At 43.8% G+C, this 18178-nt stretch overlaps 2 protein-coding genes across 5 annotated transcripts; one reads left to right on the forward strand and one right to left on the reverse strand.

Moving 5' to 3' along the window:
• Positions 1-541: 541 nt before the first annotated feature.
• LOC111836326 (RPA-related protein RADX) lies at positions 542-14241 on the forward strand. Of its 4 annotated transcripts, XM_023797458.2 has the most exons (17): positions 542-1211; positions 1432-1583; positions 6113-6284; positions 6574-6682; positions 6914-7005; positions 7328-7453; positions 7685-7792; positions 8005-8178; positions 9758-9882; positions 10051-10247; positions 10360-10431; positions 10530-10588; positions 11090-11413; positions 11916-12068; positions 12200-12312; positions 12722-12746; positions 14043-14241. In XM_023797458.2, exons 1-16 carry the CDS (start codon positions 566-568, stop codon positions 12740-12742), a joined length of 2643 nt encoding a protein of 880 aa, XP_023653226.2. In that variant the 5' UTR covers positions 542-565; the 3' UTR covers positions 12743-12746; positions 14043-14241. The 4 variants fall into 4 exon arrangements, with proteins under 4 accessions (XP_023653226.2, XP_072573733.1, XP_023653225.2 ...); XM_072717632.1 differs by having other exon boundaries at positions 12722-14241; XM_023797457.2 differs by lacking the exon at positions 12722-12746.
• Positions 14242-14556: 315 nt separating this feature from the next.
• On the reverse strand, positions 14557-16962 carry LOC111836328 (BTB/POZ domain-containing protein KCTD21-like). Its single transcript, XM_023797461.2, has one exon. The coding sequence runs from the start codon at positions 16195-16197 to the stop codon at positions 15358-15360; it is 840 nt and encodes a 279-aa protein (XP_023653229.1). The 5' UTR covers positions 16198-16962; the 3' UTR covers positions 14557-15357.
• Positions 16963-18178: the final 1216 nt, after the last annotated feature.

Genomic DNA, 18178 nt, shown 5'->3' on the forward strand with positions numbered 1-18178 from the left:
TTACTATATTTTAATGTACCTCATAACGAACCTCTCAAAGCACTTCATGATGATGGGTGTGAGTGTGACGGAACGGAAATCGTTGAGGCAGGACACTGGAGACTTCTTTGGCATGGAGATGATGGCGGTGGCTTTGAAGCAGGTTGCAACGACAGTGGTGCTCAGAGAGATATTGTAGATGTTTGTGAGGACATCTGTTAGTTGGTCTGCACCTCCCCTGAGCACATTACCTGGAATGTTGTCTGGTCCGACGACCTGAGCAGAGTACTGTGCCACTCACTTTATTTATACGGTAATAATAATTATAATAATTAGTATTATTGTTGTTGTTGTTGCTGTTGTAGAATCTCAGTAACCTCACCTTTTGTCATTCTGCTATGATGAACACCACATCCCTTATTATGGCAAGTATAACAAGAATATGTTGTATATGATTTTGTAACTGCAGCTAAAATAAATTACAGTAGTACAGCAATAACAGTAAATTGTCTACCAATCATAATACCGTACGTACAAGTAGATTGACTCCTGCGCCCCACCATACATTGATAGAGTATTTCCCACAATGCTGCGTGATGTTTTCGTTGTGGCCAAGATGGCCGCTGCAGTTTCAAGTCGTCCTGGTTGTTTCTTTCAACGGACGTTATCTTCGCTGGGCAATGCCCCCTCTCATTCAGAATTCACCAGGATGTGCAGAGAGCCACTGTATCTAATATCTATTGACCGATACATTAAAGACTTGACTTTTGGAATACATTTCCCACAAGCCGTTAACTCCTCGGAGAACCTGTACGATGCCACGGTGAGCGACGGCGACTGCAAACTGCGGGTCACCATTCATCCGAGTCTCAACTCACTAGTGGAAAGTAACACGCTGCGATGCGGCTGCCAGCTGCGAAATGTGACCTTTTCTGTTGGCGGGGAGAGAAAGAGTCAAAGGGGCGGCTGTCACACTTACGGGGTGGTGAACTTGACAGTGGACTCAGAGGCGGGGGAGGACGCGGCTCTCGACGCGCTTTGCGGGATCGACATAGATGCACTTCCCTGGTTCGGGTCGGATGGAGATGGTCCATGTCTTCTTCCTTTGCGGGCCCAGAGAAGCTCGTATCTGCCTTTGTGGAATAACCAGGATTACAACGGTGAGATGTGGAGAGACGGTCCCCCCGGCTCCGCCTCAAACACAGATTCCGACACAGAGGAAGATATGGAAGGTAATTAGGATGACCTTGTGCCGTTAAAAGTTCAGTAAACGCCCATTCGTATTGCTATAATAAACTCTTTTATGTTCGTCTTTTCAATGGTTACATACAAGGTTGCATGTACGCATTCACCTTTAAAAGCGATATGTACGGCAATCGATTGTTGTAACAGCGCAAATGCGTACTTATTTTTTGTGCGCAACGTTAATTGTTTTTCTATCACGTGTTGCAGATCTGCACCCCACAGTCACCATACAGAAGATCAGACGGAGCTTTCGCAGTCGCTCCCGGGTCGCCAAAGGGGTCCTATTGGTTCGGATCCTTCGCAAATCTCGGCTGGTTTATTACGGCAAGTCGGAACGTAACTGTGAATGCGCCTATAAGGTATGATTGTGGACAATACTACAGTTTCAAGCTCGATACCCGGGGGGTGGAATTACACAAAATTAAGAGGCATATATTTTTAAAATAAAGATCCAGAATGATACAAACAATAACATCAATAACAACACTTTCTGAGTTGTCTGAGGTAGTGCGAAAATAGAGTAGCAATGATAAGGTGTGTGTGTGTGTATATATATATATAAATATATGACGAATATTTTAAGATTCTCTTAGGTAGTACAATAAAACAAAAAAGGCAATATTTTTAGGTTGTCTGGGGTAGAGTCGGCAAGTCAGATAAAGAGAGTAAAATTAACTTAACTTAGTGTTCTTTTCTTGACTGCGCATTGCATATAGTATAGCTGAACTAGATGATTATTATAAGATAGTATTTTTAGCTACAGCTGTTCAAAAAAGTGAACAGAATATTAAGACAGGAGAGTTGGGAATGCAATGTGCTCCAGTCTGCAGTCCACACAAAAGTGTATGCCTCTGTAGCTGGCCTCACTGCCCTGAATTTGCTACAAAAACAATGTGCTCTTATGTACGCAAGTCTGTAAGTCTTACTCTTCTTGGGTCACAAATGAGCCCCGATGCACTAAACACACGCTCTGAGGCACAGCTTGAAGCAGCTATACACAGGCAAGGTGTTCCTTGTTATCCACCACGTTAGAGGGTTCTCTTCAGCACTCAACTCAGGCAGGGTTTCATACAATGTCAGCTCATTCCTCCTCTTGTTTTCTGGATCCTCACCTGTGGGTGCTGCTGTTAGATCGTGTTGTTGCTTTCTGTCCAGATGCTTACTTATTTAGTTTTTGGCAGTCTCCTATTTCGTGTTAAAACTATTTGTACAGTCAATTGCACGACATCTCTGTCCCATTTTAGATGTGATTTTTGCGGGATTCATGCTGAGCACTAACGCTGCCTCTGTTTTTTGCTACTCAGTGGGTGTGAGACTTCCGCTTGCTGCAATGTCATGTGCATATTCTTCGCAGTACAAGGAGCATAAGAGCATCAGATTAGGGGCTGACAGTCTGTGGGTATTTTACACTTTTAACAGCAATTAGTAGTACAGCGATTTGCGATACAGACGCTCCTCTACTAGTGAACGAGATATGTTCCGAATGGCCGTTCGTAACTTGCAATGTTCGTAAGTCGTTGTTCAACATCATTTTAAGGGTATACGCAAATACAAAGAACTAGGATGCTGTGAGTACGCACGCTACGCTGCTGCGTGGCGGGAGTAGCGGCCAGAAGTCATACTAGGTTGAAAGTTCGTAAGTTGAAAGTTCGTAAATAGAGGAGCGTCTGTATTTGTAAAAACAAAGTTGTGAGAGGTGCAAGCAGCATTTGGTGAAAATCCCACTAAACAAAGCACACGCAATTGTACGAGACAACGTGAGTAAAGAAATAAGCATTGGATGGTTTGTAAGTTGCTCGCTTGGGCTGTTTTGCTCACCTGCTACAGCTTGAGGGGCTGCTATTGCAACAAAGTGTAAGTGACGCTGTCTCCAGTGACAGAATAACTACGGGCCATTTTAAGCATTCACCACGTGCGTATCCTCGCTTGGAAGATATTCAAATCAAATTGCAAATGCCTCAAAAATGCTAAAACAAGATGTACAAACAAGATGGAACAGTATGTTATGTATGTTTCTAGTCCCCTAATCATAGCACTAATATTGAAATTGTTGTGAGTAATTATGTGTGCTTGTGAGTAATTATGTGTGCGTAAAAACAATATTTCCAAAATGCCCCAGTTTAACTTTCCATGAAAAGTTTCTGGAAATTTCCCACTCCCTAGCAACCCTTTTTCCCCCAGTATAAAATTTCTGGAAATCTTCTGGACCTTTCCTGCCCCTTTGCAGCCCTGTAGGTGCCACTTCTTTCTATCATCTCCAAAAACTGCACAGACTGCTTGTTGCTGTTCAAGAAATCTTTCCAGCATTTCAAAAGTTGAGTTCCAGTGTGTTGGCTAATCATGAATTAGTCTGTGTTCTGCAAACTGTAATTCTCTTTCTTTTTTCTTTAGCTGCTGGATCACCTTTGGTGACCTCCAGAAAGCTGTCACTGTCTTTCTCAGTCTAAATAAACTCCAGAGACATGGCCCTTGTTAATGGCCAAATGCAGGCTGTGACCAAATCATGGGACCCATGTGAAATCCTGCTCAGATGCATTCTTGTTATTTGAAGCAGCATCTGTAGTGATGCCTGCCATATTGTTTATGTCCATCTTCCATGTTTCCTGTACACTATCCCCGAAACCTCCCTCAAGCTGTCCCCTATATACTCTGAGTGGAGCCTGTCACAGCCCAAACCCCAGCTCTGCATGTCCCAGGACTCATTTATAAATTCATGGGTTACTGCCATGAATGAAGCTGTGCTTCTATAGGCCAAAGGACAGTGCTTCATGACAAGTAAGGTTTCCCCCAAACTGCTACATGATTGTTGGTTTTCTTGAGTTGTATACATGTGTACATAAAATGATTCTGTGAAGGAAGGTAATACCCTGGATTCAGTTGGTAAATAAGCTTTTGGGATCCAGGTTCCTCCACAGTGTAAACAGGGATCTGGTCCATGCAAATGTATTCATTTTCTGTGCTTGTTATGACTTGGCACCATATTTTCATTGCTGATCAAATAGCGCTGGTAGGGTAGGCTGTCAATGTTCCTGTGTAGTTGCTGGTTGACTTTTTTTTTCTAGCTTCAATCTGAGACTTTAAGAGAAACATAACACTCTTTAGGCACAAATAATTGTGTTATTCTGTTAAAATACTCGTAACAGTCTATTAGCGTTACGGGACTGATAATGTTTGCTACCTAGCTCCCACGTCAACGTTATCGTATTATTATTAGCTGTAACCGCTAACTTATTGATAACGTAACAGACGGTTATTCCAGTTTAATAGTTAAACTGACGTTAACGTTTACTGATTAGGTTAACTTTTATGATAACTGTTTAATACTTCACTGTTGTTGAAAGGGGAGCCTTACTGACCTCTCGGAATTCCTCCCAATGACCGGAGTATCGGTCTTTAAGATACTTTGCCAAGTTTGTTGTGCTACTGGACTTAATTGCCACCACTTTGTGTCATCGTTTGCATATAGGCTTACCAACATCCTTAGCCTTTCCCTGGTCGTTTGCCTCATATGCAGAATACTCCCAAACAGCACTTTTGCTTTTTTCATTCTCGACTAAAACTGACGAGAATGAAAGTCTCTTCAGCAGCAGCGCTTGATGTGTTCAGCCAGCTCAATGCTGTGAATATTATTCTTGTGTTCAGCTGCGACTGTGAGCCCACCTGTCGTACCCTGCTGTAAATGGCACCCCCCTGCATCTTTGTCTCGGGTGACTACATCACAAAATGCTATGGATAGTACATCCTGTGTGGGAGATTGTACTATCTGAGCAAGTGTCATTTACGTAGCACCAACAGTGCCAGAATTCAAAGGGGGTGCAATATCCGACAGGTACCCTGCTGTAAAATGCACCCTCTCAGGATCTATCTCTCAGATGGTCATATCAAATTTTTTTTTGATAATACATACAGTGGATCTAAAGTTGTTATCTGAGCAAGCTTCACAGATTCAATTTCAGTGCAGCTAGATTTGAAAAGGGAGAATACCCTTATGCATAAGCATGCACCCCCACCCCTGCATGGTCCTGTCAGATGATCTTCTCCTGAAATGCTTTTCATAGATCTACACAATAGACCAACATCAATTTCAATCAGTTACTGAGCCAGTTTCTTAAATATGAAACCAGCAAGATGCCGTAAAATGCACCCCCCCCCGCGCGTGCTGCATGTCATATGCCATTTATGAAATTCACTAATTCTTATGTAATTCCTTAAATGTGTTGGTTGCTAACAGCATTTCGTGTCAGAATCAAATTACAGAATGGAAATAGAACAGAACATTCTCTTCAATGTGGAGAAAACTAAATTACTAAATGTGTATAAGGAATAGTATTGTGTAATTTTCTTTGGTTATTAAAGCCAAGGACTTCCTTGTTCATAAACTAGTAAACTAATGACGAGATAAATAAATAGCCTGTGTTCTCGTTCGGGGCTCATCATCTACATGTCACAGTTTATCAGTTTTTTTATGGGTTAAATGCAGCTTTCGTGAAGTGAAACAGTGATAAACGTCTTCTAAATGTGCAAACGCAATGTAATATTTCTGTTGCACATTTAGATTGATGGAACTACATCTTTCCCCCCTTCGGCTCGAAGTAAAGAGCAGTGCGCGCTCCCGACGGGGGGTGCATTTCACGGCAGGGGTGCAGAATTTGGCACAACAAAGGTTCAGCGATATTTGAGACTGACTTCTCATCTTGATTTAGTTGCTTTAGATCATTTATCATTTCCTATTCCTGTCAGGTTTTACAACACTTTTCTCCTTCCTTCCCTCCTTGCCAGGACAAGATACTAGGACATTAATCAAATGCCTCGGAATTGTTTTCTTGTTCCTCCAGCTATATTCTGTATTCTCTTCTCTCATTAGTCTGTCTTCCCTCCTCTCCCACAGACCGTATTGGAGGTGGCAGACCGAACTGGTTTGGCCAGCGTAGTTCTGTGGAACACGCTGTGCATAGAGTGGTACCGCAGTCTTCATCCAGGACAGCTCCTTCGGCTTTCCCAGTACCGAGTAAAGGAGAGCTACCTCAGTAGGATGGGAGAGAGTCAGGAGGCGGACATAGGTATCGCAGATGCTTTATTGCTGTTTTTTTCTCAAGGAACTATGAGGCTCTTTGTAATGAGATGAATTACATAATAACTGATGTAAAGTGTAGCCAGATTCAACTGACTGTTGATGGCTGGCACCTTCTCATGGAATAATGCAGCAAAATCTTCAGCAGACAGGGTGCAACATATAAATGTAAACTGTTTTTAAATCATGATTATGAATCTAATATAATGGTGCCAGCTGTTCCTTTTCATACAAAGGCTGCTCACTTTCTGTTCCTTTTTGTGTGGTTGATCTCACAGAAATCAGTGTGAATTCCAGGAATCCTACAGCGCACATCTCTGTTATTCCACAAACTGAGGACTTTCCACAGCTGCTCCTGCCTGATATCTCGTACTCGTTCTACTGCGGGTACGGTATGACTTCCATTAGCTACAGCTCATAAAACCTTCTGCGGAGAATACAAACGTGTTTACTCCCAGCTAAACTTTACTTCCCAGTTCTTTATACCTTAAGTAATTTTGAAGTAAATAAGTCCTCTCCTTTTACTTCGTTATTCGATGAAGAGATTTGCCCAGCAGCCCAACCAGAACATTAAGAACATTAGATCTCTTCAGCCATGTTCCATTCAACCTTCAACAGGATAGACCTTCTGAACTGTTCCACTGGTGCCACCTGTGATGTCATCGGCCTGGTAGTGTTCGTTGGACGTCCAGAACGTATCAAGAGCAAGGGTAAGATACATGGTTGAAGCTGTGCTAAAGGGTAATTGCATATAATCAAATAATCAATGTGTATCAAACATCTGTTTGGCGAAATGTTATAAGGGTAGTAATAACGATTATGTAAAAGAAATCCAGAATTGTTTAGACACCGTGTTTGTGATGGGAAGGGCGCCGGTTGAAATCCCATGGTCACCGGATTGAGCTCTCAAGCAAAGCCCTTAACCCCCAATTGACCCTGCTATCTCAACTGTGTCCCTTAAGTAAGTGTCAATGTATTCTGAGTTGATTTTATAAATACATATAAACAATCAGGTATCTGCTATGTTTACAGAAAGTCAGGGAGCAGAATTATGGGAATATCGCTGGCTACAGTTGGAGGATGGGACCACAGACTTTCCGATCGTGATTCAGCTGTTCTCCACATCACAGCCGGAAATACACTGCAGAATACACCCAAGTAAGGCCACTCATGCCTGTCCTTCACAGAATGACCCCAGCTTCCGAATCTTAAAAGAAAGTCACCCGTTCTTGATTTTATTGTCTTGGAACTCCTTGGATTTTTGTATTGGCTAGTTCTTAATGAGGCTTCTTTTACAGTGATTTTCCACTAATTATGAAATTGATGTATATCTGTCTATTCCTCTGTATTTCTGCTGGCACTGATTCACATGCTTGGACTGCTTCTCAGTGTCCATAGTGGTCTGTACAAACATGCAGCTGGTGAAAACCGCTCCTGACAGACTGTCGTCTTTCCAGTACCTGACCAGCACGACTTTCACCCAGGTGTACTGCACAGGTGAGGTAGCCGATGTTGTCATTGCTTAATAGACCACCTGTGTTGAGGTATGGGATCTGTTAATTGTTTTATTTCTGTCACTTCTGTGTATGAGTGAGTGAAAGTAGAACTGCTGTCTGACAATTCTTTCTTGTGAAAAGTCAAATAATGTGTTATTACACACAAAAACAGGTTGGCTTGTAGAATCTTTCATGTTTTTGTGAAACATTCAGGTTCAGGTCACCACTCTGCCATGCCCTACAGAAGACTCCGCCCAGTCCGGCGTTTCATCCAATGGGCACAGACGGTGGACGAGAGCCGATTGCTGGGCAGAGTGGTTGTGGGTGGGTTCTTCACCTATCCACCCCTCCCAGTGTCACTGGAGCAGTTCCTGAAGAGCAAAAAGGGTACTGACCTCATAACCTTCCCAGTCTCTTCTTTATTAGTATCAGAGAACATATAGCTGGTTATATTTAGTCTTTGGGCACTTTTCCATTAAACCAGTTCCTGAACTTTTGGTACTTCAAAATAGTACCAAAGTCAAGGGTGCTTTTTGTGTTTGTTTTTCACTGACGTGAAAACTGGTCCCGGCACAGAATGACATAATTACAAAATGAGGTGCTTTCTTTTGTAATGAATTATGAAATGGCTATTATTCTTTATTATAGGGTTGGGCATATAAATATTGCCTTCGCATGTTATGCACACACAGTTCTGACATCACAAGAACTGGAATAGCTGGGTTGAGATCAGGCCTTTTGAAACATCCATACAATCCAGTCATTATTACTCTGTCATAGGAAACAAATCTTAGCAAGCTTTGCACTTTTAATGATTTTTCTTTTTCGAGATTATTTTGTGTATGTTAAATCAGTTTAAAGTAATTTAGGTACATTTTGAATTCCTTATTTGCTTTATAAATATTGCAGTATTGTCCCAGTATCATGCAGCCTTTGTATATTACAGCAGAAACTTTAGATGTGCCGGCCACGTCTCGTGCATCATCATTTCATTTAGATGTGCTGACCACATCTCGTTCATCACCATTTCATTTAGATGTGCCGGCCACATCTCGTGCATCACCATTTCATTTAAATGTGCCGACCACATCTCCTGCATCACCATTTCATTTCACTTCATTTGTCCACGCATCCATTATTATTACTTTGTAATTTATTGTTTTACTTTAATTTTTCATTGTTTTATGAGTTCGTAACTATGCTTTTTTCAAGTTTTATAAGGCAGGTTATTTGCATAATCAGTCAATAATAAATACGTTTGCAAGTCATACCCCAAAGTGTCAAAGTACCAAACAGGTACCCCTTTCTGGTTTGGTACTGGACCAAAACTCAATGGAAAAAGGGCAGTACCGGTTTTCTAGTACCAAAACTTTGGTACCTGGTGAGGTAGAGAAGTGCCCTTAAACATGCTGTAAAAAGCTCTTAAGAAGTGTGGCCTGTGCCCTCTCAGGTATTCTGGCAGTGTCTAATTCACACTCAAAAGAGTCGTGTTAGATAGAAGCACAGAGATGTGAGTGAGCTAAGCCAGGCTATCCAGCAGGGACAGATTAATGCCTAGAGCCCCAGCCAATGTCAGGCCCTGCCCCGCCTCTGGAAAAGTGGAACGGTCAAATTTACAAAATCGATCTGCCAGTCCTTCTGCCCCGGCTCGGCCAACTTTATTGCCGGCTCCTCATGCTGATTAGCAGATTATTGACGTTACGTCGCTTTTCATTGTCTCTCATTTCTCTTTGTGGCCCACCTGGGAGTAGACCTCCTAGCCATGTCAGTCTTGGGTGTCTATATAAGTTAATCTGCCCCCTGCTGGCCAGCTATGTTATAGGCTGTCACGGCCCTGGGTAAAGCAAGCCAATGGATAGGTAGGTACTGGGGCAGGGTGGGTATGGAGAGGCCTTCCGCAGCACTGTGAAGGAAGGTGGGGATGGGGGCACAGGGTGGCCCCAAGGCGTGACATTTCGCTCCCCAGGCGAGCCGGCCCTCGTCAGCGGGGCGGAGCTGAGGAGGGAGGCGGAGAGGCTGCAGTACAGAGAGATGCGCAGGTTCGCCGTCCAGGCCACGATCACCGCGGTGTCACACAGCGGCACAGGAGGGGTGAGGGCGTGCAAAAACACACACGTGCATGCACACGTACCCTGGCACGGGACGAGACTCGCTCGCACGGGCCACATCTGCATCAGGTTGCCTTTAATAAAAATACCCTTATAGCTCTAAAGTAACAATTAACGTCTTTCGCCGTCATGGGTTTTACACCTTTTCCAGACGACCAGCCTGCTTGCTGTCTCTGACTCTGCCGCATCCCCTTCTGTGTGCTCCCAGTTGGACCACAGCGGAGCCGTTCCTGACCCGGCGACCCAGTGGATTCCCGTCATTCCGGGTTGTTCGGGCACATACCCCGAGCCCAATTCCCTGCAAACCTCCGTCAAGCTCAGTCCCAGATCTCCCAGACTGCGGGCGAGGTGAGGACGTTACCTTCTTTTAATTTGCTGGCCCGATGTCCGTGTGCCAGAGGTCGGTGCCAACGAGCTGGTCCAGCTGCTGGACTTGGTGCCGGTGTTTGTGCTGCTGCAGGTCTGGATCGGTTCAGAACGGGTCAGCGGCAAAGACGAAGCTGTTTGGAAGCATGGAGCCACCCAGGAAGAGGTGAGTGCATGTGTGTAATTCTGTATTTCTTTATTTCTTCTTTCTTTGTGTGTTTGTTCTTTTGTTTGGATCTTTTGGTTCTCCCTTGTCTCCTGCAGGTTGGCCCTGCCTCTCCGCCCCACAGAAGAATCGAACACAGAGGAGGAGGCAGACATAGGTGACTGCCTGGCTTTCTGAGTGTCTGTTCATCACCAGGATGTAAAGCAGTGCTCTTCAAATCTGGCCCTCAATTCCAAATCCATCCCTTGTTTTCAGTTCTCCCAGGTAGTTAGTTTTATAATGACTGATTCTGATTGGCCACAGAGGCTTCATACCCAGCTCACGGGTAAAGGAAGGCTGCAAAATCAGCAGTACTTAGCCCTTGAGGACCGTGATTTGAATAACCCTGATCTAAGATCTGTAATTTTGCCCATATCAACCATCCCTTGGTCTTTGTGTTTCTCTGCATAGGCTGAGTAATTTTGATCCTGGAACCCTTGAGTTCTATCTATAATCTTCAGCTGCAGAAATAATACCAGTGTCAAAGCTTTGGTCATCACCAGCCATATTGTTGTTATCAATCACACCTTTACCTATAAAATATCACTCTGTCCAAAAAGTACTTGTTAGGGATGATTAGTACTGACAGCAGCCTGTGTTTCCCTTCCGTGTGAGGAAGACTTCACCTTGTGGGATGCTTCTATGGAGTTCCTGGAGAAGGAGGATGATGAGGAGGATGAGGCAGATGAAGAGCAGGCTGGCTCCGTAGGGATCGTCCATCCTGACCCCGTGGGCCTCCACACTTCCCAGTGCCCCACGCTGGGTGTGGCTCTTGCCCCCAGGGAGACCGTGCCGAGGCAGTTTCACCCCCAGAGGAGGGAGGTCCAGATGGCAGCGGCCGGCCTCCAGCCAGGCCGGCTGCAGGACACCCTCCCGTGCGGCAAGCTGGACACGTTTGCGCCAAGCGCTTTCTACAGCGGACACTACACGCTGGCCCTCAGAGGTGGGCCCTCCTCCCTTTGCTGGCCATAACTCCAGCTTTGCAAACAAAACTCAGCATATTGCCATTCTGATCTGCAGCTTCTCTCATAGGCGACTCTGGGCTTTTCTCCCAGGGTACAAGATGAGAGAGCCCAACCAGTCATTCATTACGGGCTGTGCAACACTGAGCCACGCATGTAAATTTGTAAAAAAGAAAAAAAAAAGTTTATAATAAATTATTATTACATTTTGGAATCACTAGCACAATCCACATTTTCCAAAAAAAAAAAAAAAAAATTTAATTGAACTTGAAATGTTCTAATAGAATTCTAATCTGACCAGTAGGGGGCGGAGTTGCATCCCTGGTAAAATCACCCATGGCTTCCCTTGATCTTTTAGGACCTTTCTGTTACTAACCAAGCTTCTACGACAAACTTTCATTGCTTCTATCTTTCTCTAGCCTTCTTCTAACACATCCTGCTATCCCTAACTTAAGCTCTCCTTATACCTGTCCATCTCTGCAGCTCTCACCGACAGCGTCTCGGTGAACGCCCTGTTTCTCCCTGCCTCCCCTGGGAACCTGCACTGGTGCCCCTACCCCCAGCCCCACAGCAACAGCTGGGAGGACATCCTGTCACATGGAGGCTTTTCTCCATCCTCCCCCCCACCAGCACCCTGTGAGTATATCCGTAAATATCACTGTGTCCATAAATATCACTGTGTCCATAAATATCAGTGTCACTTAATTTCCTGTGCTTCTGTGACCCTGTTTTTTTTTGTTTTGTTTGTTTCCTCCATATTTGTGAAGCTGATCTGGTCGCCACGGCAACTGAACTGACCAGTAAGAGGCTGCTGTGTGTACTGGAGGTATGTCAGCTGGGCAGGGCCAGGCTGGAGGTGGTGCTGACCCGGGCATTTGCAGTAAGGGACTGAATGGACGCACACTTGTATATACGCCAGCGGACCTGTTTTCTTTACTAATAAAGTTAGTTATGGAGATAGCGATGTTTTGTGCAGCACTAATCCACCTTGAGACCAGTTATACCATTTGCCAAATAGTTGCATTTAGTCAAGAATTTTTTTTTTTGATATTCAGTCTAGATCGTGCCACTCCAGTCGTGAAACTGAAAGATATGTATCATTTTTCACGATACCGACGTTACACTTGCTGAAGTTTGTTTATGCACTAAAATGCACTTTTACTTTTAAAAGTTTTATACAATTGCAGATGTTTTACTAGGATTTCTGAGGAAATTGTATTTAAAGACATTCAGTCTTTGTTGAAAGTCTTTCATTTTTCTAGACTTTTTTGGATTTCTTTATTTTGCAGACCTGTGGATCTGGACGTTAGCTCTGTAAGTCGGTGAACATCAGCAGGTGGAGACACAGTAGACTAACGTGAATAAAGTACAGTGGTACCTCGGTTCACGAGCTTAATCCGTTCCCGACTCCAGATCGAATCTTAAAAAGTTCAAGTTCTGATCGAATTTTTCCCATAAGAAATAATGGAAAACCAATTAATTGGTTCCCGGCCCCAAAATTACACCTAAATATGTTTCTTTTTTCTTTTTAGCATTTAAACACAAAATGAACAGGATAAAACAAGAAGAGCATTTTTTTCTTAATGGCTTCCAAAACGATAAAGATTTTATCCCAATATTACCCCTGTCCTGCCCCAATCGTCCGCTCCTTCTGTGTGCCACGCCCCCTCGTTAACCTCGTGTGGGATTCCCATGTGATCAGCTGTTTCTGGTTGTTGTCATTAGTTCTCTGTATTAATAGTCCGCGTTTCAGTTTGTTTCTCCAGTCCGGTCATTGGGTGAGTTCGACTTCCTTACAGCGCTGGCTTAAAGCAATGCATTCTGATCCTGACGCAATGCATTACGGTTAGATGCATTGCGATCTCTCACCTGGCTGCCCAAACTGGAACCACCTCCGTGACGACACACCTTTGCCCTTATTGGCTGAAGAGTTTAGTTACACGCATGATGTTTGTATCCCAGGCAGTTCTGATGCGTAATCTGCTATTTCTCCCGAATACCACGTAAAGCAGTGAGAACTGGTTTTCAGTTAATTTACCTGGTAAAATAAAGTTTAAATAAATGCTCTAATAGTACATGTAAGTTAGTGGTTTATTTATTGTTAGTTACTGTAATGTTGTGCTGCTTTATTTGGTTAATCGTCCAGTCTTTGAAGAAGGCATTCAAGTAAGAATTGCATTGTAGTATGACTCATTTCCTGGCGCGTACAATTTATATTAGGTCAACGTTCACGGTTCGACTTCTGATATTCAGATCGAGTTCTAGGTCAAACTGGTTTGTTTGACTTTCAAGAAATTCGAGTTCTAGTGAGTTCGAGAACCGAGGTACCACTGTATTTACAGGCTGTCAGCGGGGACAGGGGTGACCTCAGTGCGAGTGAGAAAGTTCTACATGCCACTGTTACCTGTGAGTGAAATGGAGATCAGTATGTTAAGCTCATTAACCGCTTAAAGAAATTCTAGACATTCTGTGATTACTCACTGGTAACTTAAGCAGTGGGTGTGGCCACCAGTACTGTTATAGTGTTATGATGGGTGCAGTATTCCTCTCAACAATGTCTAAGTACCATTTCATTACTTTTTGTTCGTTCTTGTATTTTTCTTATCGTAGGCTGAATACATCATGGGCTTTGGTTCCTGTTGGCCCCTAGGGCACAGAACCTGAGTCCTTGTACGCCATCATCCATCCCTGTGTGGCTGGGGTTTCACATACCAAGACTAAGTTCTTAAACCCTGAACATGCTTCTTGATTGTTGATTTGTACATCCAATCTGATTGGATTCATCTGGAATAAAGCGTGTCTAATTTCAGTTTTTGGACTGCCGTTCTATCCAGGATTTTCCCTGATTTCTGCTCCCTGTGCACAATCTAATAATTGTTTTGCTTCACTGGTTGTACTGAATCTTATGAGCCCTCCCTGTCAGAACTGGTGCCGTAGATCTTGGAAGAGAGCTGAGTAGATCTGTTCGCAGCACTGCTCAGCAGGATCACCAGCCTGACATTCTCTGTGCCAAGCAGCCATTGCTCGTCATAGACTGTAATATTATTTCACTTCTGCAGTTAAGATCTATAGTTAAATTACATTTGTTTTTATAACATATAGAGGACACATGTTCATTTACAGGTTCTGAGATTAGCAAGTCTATTTTTATTAGAGGCTTTGTATATTCATACAGCACAGTCGTCACGCAGAATTTTTATTCAAAATTAAACTACTAATACTAAGTGCTCGCAACGTAGCATGGATTGTTATTCAAAATATTGTGGATTTCTAATGAACACATTTACAACTTTAAATACAACTTAATCATTTCAACAAACACTTAAAAGCCACTAAAACTTTAGTCCACATTTAATGATCACTGCTTAAGTGATACTTATTGCTATTTGCTGTGTTAAAGGCACAAATATGTCTGTTACTATAGCCCAGGGCTTCAAAGATGCTACAAAAGCCTTGTTTGTATATTCAGCCTACTGTTGCGGGGTGGGGTGTAACCTAAAGGGATGCTGTTTCTCTGTAGTTCTGCAGTATCGCTGAAGAATGAGTCACATGCTGAGTGGAGGTAAAATATGGCAGTTGTATATCAACAAGGTCGGTTTGTGTGGGGGAAAACTATGGATGCCAGTTAAGACCTTTTCCATTAGGTTAAAAAGGCAAAGAAAGGTTAGGCCTACACCACTGGGGTTTTCAAGCCCATTGTGGTTAACACGAATGCACTTCAAAAGGCAGTGAAACTGATTTATTGCACAAGCGGTGGCATGCCCGTAAACTAAAGTAACATAAGGTGTCTTGATAATGTGCATGTAAACTTTTAACGGTACTCGCTCCGCTTGTCATTCTGCATTATCAAAAGCTAAATTAATGGGACTTAGTGGTATCAGTGAGGAGGAGGCATGGTCGTGCTTCGCACGGTGTCGGTTTCGTTTCAGTACCGAATAAAGCGCAGGGAGCGACTATTAAGAATGTCGGAAGGGTCCGGGAAAACCGAGTCTAGGCGAAAGCCCTCAGCCATGGCGATTTTAAGCATCTCTTCCATAAAGGTGCGAGTGTCGGGGATCCCCGAACTCGTCGACGCGTCGGGGATCCTGGACGAGGAGACGACTGTCAGCTCTTGATAGCGGTGCTTCTCGTACAGGTCCTGGGGCAGATCTTCGGGTCGGGGCACCCACTCCATGCGCAGGTAATTCGGCTTTCCTTGGCTGGGCTGCGGCGCCAGGACCTTTTCCTGTGCCCGGTAGGAAAAGCGGGCGCAGAGGGACTCTATGACGGCACAGGAGGTACAGAAGACGTTGGCGGTGTAAACGCGCACGGCGCAGGAGCGCAGCTCGTAGTTCTCGGGGCCGCGCTTCAGGTTGAAGTGCAGGATGCGCACCTGACAGTCCGCGTCCGCGTTCAGCACAGCGCTGCGGCGCGCGGCCCCGTGAGGACCCAGCTCGTAACGCCGAATTTCGTCCAGCAGGGGCCGGATTTGGAAGAAGTCCGCTTCTCGCTTGAGCAGCGCCATCTCCTTAAAGTCATCGGGCAGGTCCAAGCTGTTGGACCGCAGGTAGTTCAGTATGTAGCGGAACACCTTGCCGTCTCGGTCGATGAAGAAGTTGCCCCGCCGGTCCCGCAGGAGAGGGATCTGACCCGTGAACATGGCCCCCAGCATGGAGTCCCTGCAGCGCGTCAGCGTGTCCAGGGTGGTGGTGTACACCTCGCCTCCAACACTGAGGGACACTGGGTCCTGAAGTGAATTACTGTCCGTGTTGTTCAGATTGAGCATGTTGTCAGCAGGATCTTTCAATTTCCCCTTTAAATTCACAATTAGTTCACGCAGTGAAGAACTATTCAAGTAGACAAACACTAGCTGAAAAGTTTACTATAAAGAAAAATAGTCTGCCGGACTAATTGAAGTTCCAGACACCGACTTTTACTTTTACAACATTTACTTTTGAACGACGCTGAAAGTCATTCGATAAAATGCTTTTGCGCTGCCCTCGATCCCTGTTTATCTGTATTCTCCGTACCCTCTTTTATTTAACAGACTGAGTTCATTGCATAACTGTTTTGTCGGGCGATCCGGCTCAGTGCCCAAGTTGGAATCCTAGGAGGCGCCAGTAGACTTGCACGGTAGTCACATCCAGACTATTACTCAGCATTGCATCGCCTTTTCTTTTTCTTCCAATTTACCTTAAACCTCGCTGGGATATCCGGGTACTGAAGCAAGGGGCGTTTCTTTCTACATAAAGGCCTTTTGGGATCCTCGGGCAGAAAGAGCACTTTGTGGGCAGAACAATGCACGCTTGCCCGAGCCAGCCCCACAGGATCGTCCGTGTCATTCACTCTCCACAAGCTCATTCTTGTCGCTCTCCGTGCCCTGCCAGTTCAGCTCCCCCCTATCTGCATGTATGCCTTTTCTTTAGAGTCATGCAAAAATAATGCATCTGGATGCCGTGTTCATTGCCTTTAGGCAGCACCTGCTTTGGTACTCGCCAAACGCTAACCCCTGGGGTAATTGCGCAATACCAGCCGAGTTGAGCTGCACATTGCAGATTTTTCCAAGATGGCGGGTTATGCTGGCAGTAGGAATTGTTGCCTTGAATATGTAATTATTTTGCAATGTAATTGGGAATTTTGTGTCAAATTATAGGCAATCATATCCATTGTCGGGACAGGAAGACGTAGACATTCTTACAATGGGGCTTTTCTGAGCGAGGAAAAAAAAGTTAACATGATTCTTTCTGTTTAGTAGATTTAAATTGTTTTGTATTTATGATAAGTGGGTATAGAAAATGAATGGATGATGTAATAGTGATTTTATTATTGAAAAGGAACGTAACGTAATTACTAATTATGTGTATGCGAACTTATGGTTCTTACTGGCTGAACAATCACTAATTAGCCTAGTATTTATCTGAAAGTAAACCTACTGTACCAGTTTGAGAAAAACTGTTCTTGCTGTGACATTATCATGTCATCTAAACATGAACACCAAACACAAGTACCTGTCAGCTAGGATTAATAACTTATGACTTAGTCCACCTGTATGTCAAGTACATTAGAGCCGTGTAATATAGGCCTATATGTCTGTACATTCTGATATATTTCTTACAGTACATCTCGCTAAGGGCTCACAGTGTACTTCATACGGCCTAATTACTTCGCAACGTTTCTTAAATGACAAAACATCGCTAAAACAAAATAATCAAGAAAATTATTGTATCATGTTAAGATGATGGATGGAATCGTTGTATTAATTATCAGATGTTACTGATAAGTTTCAGTGAGCTGAGTTTCTTTAAATTACTGTAAGAATTTAGTGTGAAACCTGTAATCCAGGAATATGCGTGAAGTGGTTCGTCGGATTTCCTTAAATGCTCACCTTTACTAGGACAAACTCATGCATAAAGGTAATATTTACTATTGTGCTGAAAATACAGTAATTAGTTCGAATACAAGTCATTGATATGTCCATGCGCGACCCTCTTTGTGGAGCTACAGCGCACTCTAGCGTTGGTTGTGAGTCAGTTACAACAACTGCTTTAGAGACCCGCTATTCACACAAATTTACACCTGTATGATTTGCTGGCCGTCCACCTAATATCACGCGTAAAAGTGACTAGGCCTCTTTATTGGGATGTTTCTGTCATTTTGTCCAGAACTCTCATTTCAAAGTCCGTTTAAAGTCAAATTTAATAATTCTGTCCACATATAATCAATCTTGTAATGAAATATGATAAACACAGAGCTTCAGAATACGAAAG

Source organism: Paramormyrops kingsleyae, chromosome 10 (genome assembly GCF_048594095.1).
Source record: "Paramormyrops kingsleyae isolate MSU_618 chromosome 10, PKINGS_0.4, whole genome shotgun sequence".
NCBI lineage: Eukaryota > Metazoa > Chordata > Actinopteri > Osteoglossiformes > Mormyridae > Paramormyrops > Paramormyrops kingsleyae.